Source organism: Jaculus jaculus, chromosome X, assembly GCF_020740685.1.
Source record: "Jaculus jaculus isolate mJacJac1 chromosome X, mJacJac1.mat.Y.cur, whole genome shotgun sequence".
Taxonomy (NCBI): Eukaryota; Metazoa; Chordata; class Mammalia; order Rodentia; family Dipodidae; genus Jaculus; species Jaculus jaculus.
Genome location: NC_059125.1, coordinates 50,748,891 through 50,756,811, shown reverse-complemented (window position 1 = coordinate 50,756,811; position 7,921 = coordinate 50,748,891). Strand labels below are relative to the sequence as shown.

The following is a 7,921-nucleotide window of genomic DNA, read 5'->3' as shown; positions in this document are numbered from 1 at the left end:
AAGTGCTCAGGAACTGAGGCAGGAGGCTCTTGAGTTTGAGGCCAGCCTGTATTACATAGGGAGTTCACCCTGTCCCAAAACAAACAAAACAAAACAAACAAAAAAATGTCCAGAGTGGTAAGTGCATGCCAGTAATCCCAGCACTTGGCAGGAGGAGGAGGAGGAGGAGGCAGGAGGATCAGGAGTTCAAGTACATCCTGAGCTACATAGTTTGTGACCAGCTTGGACTACATGAGATCCTGTCTCAAAAAAATCAAAACTAACAAGAAAGGAGGGGTTGGAGACTACCCCTGCCTCAAAGCCAAGGCCATACTGTGTGTCCTCAAGAGCTGAGTGGAGCCACCACAGTGGTACTGGTGGTAGGAGGCACAGGGCCTGTGGGAAAGGAACCTGTGGGTGATCCCAGCAGGGGTCCAGGGAAAGGCATAAGGTGGCTGACGGGCCCTGATAGCACCACAGGGCCTAGGCCTGGGTAGAGATGAGCAGTACCTGCAGTGCCCAATGTTAAGCCTGAAGCCACCTCCCCACAATTCCCATTACTACTGCCAGCTACCACCATGAAGCCACCAGCTGGTCCTTCAGCTGGTCCTGTTCCTCCCAGATTCGACCCGCGCTTCTTTTTCCCTTTTCCAGATGCCTTGCGGTTCCGAGTCTGAATTCCATCCTTCCTCATGGTCAGTGGTCTGTTCACCTGCCAAAAGGGAGACCACAGGTTGGATAGCTCAAGCCCTTTGCGTCTCTATGTCTGGGCTAAGGGAGCCCTCTTCACCCCACTTTAAGCATAGAGAATTAAAACCAGGCATAGTGGTGCATGCCTTTAATCCAAGCCCTTGGGAGGCAGAGGTAGGAGGATCACTGGGATTTCAGGCCACTTTGAGAATACATAGTGAATTCCAGGTCAGCCTAGGCTAGAGGGAGGCCCTAGCTAAAAACAAAAACAAACAAAACAAAACAAAAAAAAAAACACCACAATGGAGAATTAGTTCAAAGACCAGGAGAGCATTCCTGGGGCTGGCACAGATATTGGCCTAGAGAATCCTGACATTGTGAGGTCCTGAGCTTGAGACAGTCTCTGAAATTGGTGGGAGCTCCCCAAGACCTAGGACAGGGGAGTAGAAGGTAGTTGATGACTGGAGGTGTCAAGAGGAGAGACAAGAGAGGGAGGAGAGATAGATGGGAAGCGTGGGATGGAAAGGATGAGCAGAGCGGAGGAGGGGAAATGGACAAGGAAGGAGACAGTTAAGAAAAAATAGGGAGCCGGGCGTGGTGGCGCATGCCTTTAATCCCAGCACTCGGGAGGCAGAGGTAAGAGGATCACCGTGAGTTCGAGGCCACCCTGAGACTCCATAGTGAATTCCAGGTCAGCCTGGGCTAGAGTGAGACCCTACCTCGAAAAACCAAAAAAAAAAAAAAAAAAGAAGAAGAATAAATAGGGAAGAGGATGGAGTGAAGGAAGCACAAGGAGGGAAGGAAAGATTAGAAGAAAGGCAGAGGATGAAGGAAAGAAAGAAGAGGCAGCATTCTAAGTGGAAGAGGTTCAGGACAGATCAGGGCCAGATGAAGGGAGAAACCTGGTGTGAGGACACGACCATGGTGTGAGGATAGGATGCAGTGGGAGGGCAGGCTCTACGGAACAAGGTTTCACCTGGTGCAGTTTGTAGTAGAGGCCACAGGCATTGCACACTGGGTCTCCACTGGCATTTCTCCGCCACAGCGTTGTAGTGGTCGTCTGGCAGTTGGTGCATTGAGTACCTGCCCGTTTGCTGACAATCTGGGGACAAAAGGTTGTGAGGTCAGTGCTCTGGGGAGGTAGAAATAGGGGCAGAGGCTCACAGGGCCTGTGGAAAGGACCTCAGCGGTGCAGAGCTAAGATTCATCTTGAAAGCAAGTGTTACCGCCTGGGATGGAGGGCTATTTTATATTGTATGGGAGACTTCATTATTCATGGTTTTCAACTTTGGTCACATCAGCATTTCTTAGGGAAGCCAGACAGGGTGGCTCACATCTGTAGTCACAGCACGCAGGAGGCAGATGCAGAGGCAGGAGGATTACCATGAGTTTGAGGCTAGTCAGGGCTACATACCAAGACCCTGTTTCAAAGCAAGTAAGCAAGCAAGGAAACAAACAAAAACAAGACAAAACAAAAAGTATATTCTCAGCTGGGCATGGTGGCACACGCCTTTAATCCCAGCATTCGGGAGGCAGAGGTAGGAGGATCGCCATGAGTTCGAGGCCACCCTGAGACTACAGAGTGAATTCCAGGTCAGCCTGAGCTACAGTGAAACCCTACCTCGAAAAAAAGAAAAAAAAAATATTTTCTCTTGGGGAGCTACACAAAAAACCCTGTGACTGGAGGTGTAGATCAGTGTGAATGTGTTTGCTTAACATACATGAAGCCTCATGCTCCATTTTTAGCACCACAAAACAAAATCCTATTGCCCAGTTTAATAAAGCTATCATTTCTGTGGGAAGGGACCCAGGATGATTGGAATGTGAACCAGAGATAAACACACACACACACACAAAAAAAAAAAAAAAAAAAAAAAAAAAAAAAAAAAAAACACTGTAAGGGCTGGAGAAATGACTCAGCGGTTAAAGGTGCTTGCTTTCAAAGCCCAACAGCCTGGGTTTGATTCCCCAGTACCCACATAAAGACAGATGCATAAAGTGGCACATGTATCTGCAGGATGTTTGCAATAGCAAGAAGCCTTGGGGTGAAAGAAACCGTCACCCCTCTCTCCTTCTATCTTGCTCCCCTTATAAATAAATAAAATATTTTTTAAAAAGCCACTATATGGCTGGAGAAATGGCTTAGTAGTTAAGGCATTTGCCTGTGAAGCCTAAGGACCCTGGTTCGATTCCCCGGGACCCACGTAAGCCAGATGTACAAGGAAGTGCATGTGCCTGGAGTTCGTTTGCAGTGGCTGGAGGCCCTGGTGTGCTCATTCTCGCTCTCTGCCTCTTCCTCTGTCTCTCAAATAAGTAAATAAATAAATAAATAATATATTTTTAAAAACATCATAAAGGAAAAGGGAAAAGTTTCTACACATTTTGAGGACAGGGCTTCTGTTTGAAGGGCAGGGAGAAGATGGGAGGACAGAGCCTGGTTTCTATATTGGAAAAGGATGGGTATTCTCCTATGGTGAAAGAGTGGAGGAGACCTGTACAAGATGTTCATAAGGGCAAAAATGCTATGTAGGGTGGCAGGCAAGAGTTACACAGGGGTTCCTGAGCATGAGAGAGTGTAGGTTTGTGTCCTAGGCAGGAGAAACAAGGGTCCTGTACAGGTAAGGCCAACCTGTAGTCTTACCAAGCGCTTCTTGGGCCGAATGAGAGGCCGGTTCTGGCCATTCATCTTATGATACAGGCCACAGGCATTGCACAGGTAATGGCCTGTCCTGTCTCTCCGCCAAAGTGGAGTGGCTGTTGCGCCACAGTTCACGCACTCCCTGGCCTCTGGTAGGGTGAACAGAGAGAAGAGGAATTCAGATTCAGCTTCATTTTGCCTTGGGACGTCCAACCCAACTCGACTTCCCTGTCCCTTTTTGAGACCCTTACCACAAGAGGCCAAAGGTAGGCTTCCATGAAACTTAGGGGAAGAATAGGCTGCTGAACTGAGGGGGCTCCCTGTGGGGGAAAAGAAGGGACTGGGAAAGTCAGGTCCCCCATAAGCACTGCTGGCAACTGGGAGTGATGAAGGCAGTGCATTCCCTAGAGTCAAGAGGTCTGGACTCAGCCGCTCTGTCTTCAGGGTCTCCAAGAAGGTGGTGTTGCTCTTCCCATCCTGATCTTCCAGGGCTTGGGGAGGTGTGTCCTCATGGCTGGGGCACACAGTTGATGCAGGATAGAGCCCCGTCTTGCCATAGGCCCAGCCAGCATAGGGTGAGCCCCCTGGGATTCCCTCCATACAGTTGAGCAATGGGTACACCTGAAAGACTGTTGGAAAGGTATGGGGGGAAAATGAAAAGAAAGGGGAAGATCATCCAAGGTCATCCCATTTTCAGGGTGCAATGATGTCCACCATCAGCCCCAACATGGTCACCAGGTTTCTGACTTTTCCACAGGTTATCAGATACTGACCAGTACATGATCTCTAGATCCTGAGCTTCATTGGGCTTTGGGGATAACTACTGTTGGGATTGGGAGTCCACAGATCAATTGGTAATGAGGGGCAGCTAACACACACTTCTAACTCTGCTTCTCAATGTGACTGCTCAAGTTACGGCAGGTTGAGGAGCATTGGTGTTTCCAGGGCTGACCTTAACTTGGGAAAGGGGTCAGTACATTCACACACCAAGCTTCCAACCACTTCTAAGATAGCATTTTCGTGCAATTCTGACATACTAAGGTTCTCCCTGGCAATCCTAGCAGCATCCAGCCAATGCCAAGACAGCCATGCAAAGGGGTTACCTGAAGAGTGTCTATAGGCCTCGGTGTCCCTGTAGTAGGCCAGGGCAGTGGCTGCAGCCGTGGCTGTGCTTGATGCAGTGGAAGAGGCTGCTGCATCCAAGCCCTCAGGACCAGAGGGGAAGAAGCCCCCTGACTCTGGTGTCGAGGACACCAGGGCGGGGTCCACAAACTGGGGCAGAGGTTCTGAGGCCCCCAGGGCTCCCAGGCCAGGGAACTCCATGGGGCCACTGGGGTTTAACCTGTGAGGACCAGAAGGATTCTTAGACACCAAAATCTTCCTCCCACCGTTCTTTCCACCTGCTCCTCTTCCTTCCTTCGTCCTTTTCCTAACCACCATCTATCAGAGTACACATTTCTTCGATCTGCTTCCCAGATCCCTCTCCTCTTCTTCCTTCTCACACTACCATCTCTCTGGTCTCCCAGTCCATTCTCATTTCCTGTCTTCCTTCCTTTCATCTTACCCATTCTCCTCTTCATCACCCACTTTCTTTCCTCCTCCCACTTTCATCTGTTCCTTCATATTCCTTCCCCTTTTCTTCCTCCTTTCCATTTTCTCCTCCCTTTCTTTCATCTCTCCTCCTTCTTCCCTCATTTCCCCTTTTCTCTGTTTCCTTGCTTCTTTCTACTCCAGCCTTATTCAGTTCTTTTCTCGCTTCCTTTATTCCATCTTCTCTCCATTGCCCCATTCCTTGACCCCTTCTTTTTTTTTTAATTTTATTTATTTATTTATTTATTTGAGAGCGACAGACACAGAGAGAAAGACAGATAGAGGGAGAGAGAGAGAATGGGCGCGCCAGGGCTTCCAGCCTCTGCAAACGAACTCCAGACGCGTGCGCCCCCTTGTGCATCTGGCTAACGTGGGACCTGGGGAACCGAGCCTCGAACCGGGGTCCTTAGGCTTCACAGGCAAGAGCTTAACCGCTAAGCCATCTCTCCAGCCCCCTTGACCCCTTCTTTTTCCCCTTCTCTTCACTTTTGTCCCTTCTCCTTCTTGCCTCCTCCTCTTTTTCCGGCTGTTTTCTTTCCCCGTTCCTCTTTCCTCTCCTCTTGTCCCTTTCATCCTTTCCTTCCTTGAGCCTCTTCTCTCTCATTTCTTCTACTCATTTCCTCCCCCCCCCCGTTTCCTTATCTTAGTCTATCTCTGCTTCCATCCTTCCTCCCTTACTCCTGTAGAAGGGTCTGGGTAGGGCTGGAACGAGGTGTATAACCAAGGTCCCTTGAGCCCTTGGATAATTCCCCGAGGACTCTGGGGTTCACCCTCCTGTGCTCCCCAACGTCATCCCTATCAGTTGCATCATGCCATCTGACTCTCTTAGAAACCCCACGGTTTCCGGCTTTATTGCTCCTCCTCCACCTCAGTTGAGTCTGCAGACGAAGGCCTCCTTCGTTCCTCCCTGCCTCATGGGGGGGTCAGTACTCCCCTCCCCGCAGTGCTTATCAGTGCCATCCCCACCCAGCTTTTGAAATCACCCCAAGGCTACTGGCTTCCTCTAAGGAGGGTAACAGGTGGAGTGTTCCTTCTCTCCTCTCCAGTACCCAATCCCCTGCGGAATCTTCAAATCTCACCACTTCAAGGCCTCAGCTTTCCCCATCTGCTATATTGAAGGCGGCAGCTGAGGCTGAGCTAAAAGCTGGGAGATGGTCTTTGCCTCTGTCTTGTCTTGCATGTCTCTTTAGTTCTCTCTCAGTCTGTCTTCCCCTCACTGTTTCCCTTCAAGCATGACTCTGGGTTTTTCCCCATCTTTCTCTGCCTTTAAGGTGTATCTTGCCCCCTTTCTTCTCTTTCTGTGTTTTTTATGTATATTTCCCCTTCTTTTGTCCTGGATGGTCTCTCTCCATCTTTAGTTCTGTCTTTTATTTTTTTGTTTAAATGTCTTTCTCAGCTCTCCTGAAAGTTGTTACTTTGGCTTTCTCCTCCATGCGCATTGCTGAATGTCTTCCAACTTTGTTTCTCTTTTGGTCTCCCACTGTTTACCACAGGCATTGCTGAATATCTCTGCATCTTCCAACTTTGTTTCTTCTTCGCTCTCCCACTGCCTCTTCCTCCAGCTCTGGCTGTTTGAGCCCCCAGCCTTCTCTTATTAGTCCCCTATCCTAAACAGACTCCTGTAAACAGCCCAGGATAACCTCCTTCTGGCCCTTTCTGCTCAGTGTCATCTGTAGGGCGTATGTTGGAGTGACAGAAATGGAGTGGGTCACCTTGTCCCCTTTTCCCACCCACTGTATAGATACATAGGCCAAGGGCTGAGCCTAGTTTTGGGATCCGTGTGGAGAATGAGGCCACCCATGGATGTGTCAATCACCACCAAAGATGACCCCCTTGACCCCAAAGTTCCCACCATATCTCCCTGGACAAAGTCTGTTTTTCCATCTTGGCTTCCAACTCACCTTCCATCTCTTTTCTCCCTATCTTTCTGTCTGGATCCATGATCCTGTCTTTTCCTCCCTTCCTCCCTCCTTCACTCTCTTCCTTCTTCTTTTCATTTCTGCATGCCTCCTTCTTGTTTTCTGCTGCTGGCTGGCCTCTTCCTCTTTCCTACAGTCACTCTGTCTCTGCTTTGCTCTTTCTTTGATTCTTGTTTTTTTTTCCCCTTCATCTTTCTTCATGTCTGTTTTGTCTCTTGCTTCTCCTCTCTCAATGTCTCTGTCACTTGCACCTGAGTTTTCTTTTTGTTACTCTCTCTCTCTGCCTCAGTGTCTCTTGCTCTCTTCCTCTATCATACTTCCTTCATCCCTTTATCCTCATCCCCAGAATCTCCCTCTAACCCACTACCCACCACTGTACCTCACACCTTGGTGGGTTCAAGGCTGCCCACCCCTCCTGTGGCAGGGGCCCACCCCCACCCCAGTTATCACTTTTCGGAGAGAGATAAAGTTTATCTCAGGCTGGGGGATATGAAAGCTCCTTATCAGCTGCCCCAAGCGCAGAGGCACAGGCGGCAGCGGCACCTTGAGCTCTCTCGGTCCAGCCCCTCACCCCAGGTAACAGCCCTAGTGAAGCCCGCAGCCAGCATCTTGCAGGGCTAAAGGGGCACAGGCAGAGTCTAGGGGGCAGATATGGCACTGGGGGGGGGGGTGAGACAGGTGGAATTTGAGGGTCATATGTGGAGTTAAGTTGTTAGAGAGAAGTTTGGTGTATAACCGTGTCACTTGGAGGAAGCATATAGGAGGTTTGAAGAGCAAGGGTGAGCTAGGAAACTCAGAGGTACTTTTTGAGTTCAGAAATAGGAAAAAAAAACCAGATGAGGTTGGAGACTCGGAGGTGAATTTTGAGAGTTAGAAAAAGCTTCAAAGTTAGACATGTAGTTTGGCGGTTCAGAGATGGATTCTGGGGTCATATGAAAATGTGAGGGAGCCAAGGGTACTGCTGAGGCAGCTGCTGGGTTTAGGAGGGAGAGCGAGACTGATGATTGGATGGGGATTCTTGGAGCACAGGAAGGGTTTGGAGAAGCCAAGACAATTAGAGGTAGAGAAATTGTGGAATCAGGCAGATTTTAGGGCTTAGGGCAGA

At 49.4% G+C, this 7,921-nt stretch overlaps 1 protein-coding gene across 1 annotated transcript; it reads right to left on the bottom strand.

Annotated features, from left to right (window-relative positions):
- Positions 1-322: 322 nt before the first annotated feature.
- Gata1 (GATA binding protein 1) lies at positions 323-4,630 on the bottom strand. Its single transcript, XM_004670103.2, has 5 exons — positions 4,411-4,630; positions 3,559-3,936; positions 3,311-3,456; positions 1,646-1,771; positions 323-691 (listed from the first exon to the last, which is right to left on the bottom strand). The coding sequence occupies exons 1-5, from the start codon at positions 4,628-4,630 to the stop codon at positions 323-325; spliced, it is 1,239 nt and encodes a 412-aa protein (XP_004670160.1).
- Between the last annotated feature and the right edge of the window lie 3,291 nt (positions 4,631-7,921).

Excerpts from the sequence above, each read along its gene's own strand:
- Gata1 (XM_004670103.2), bottom strand. The coding sequence starts at position 4,630 with ATGGAGTTCCCTGGCCTGGGAGCCCTGGGGGCCTCAGAACCTCTGCCC. Across the intron at positions 3,937-4,410 it reads GGCCTATAGACACTCTTCAG|TCTTTCAGGTGTACCCATTG; the intron begins GTAACCCCTTTG and ends CCTTTCCAACAG. Across the intron at positions 3,457-3,558 it reads CCTACCTTTGGCCTCTTGTG|AGGCCAGGGAGTGCGTGAAC; the intron begins GTAAGGGTCTCA and ends TCACCCTACCAG.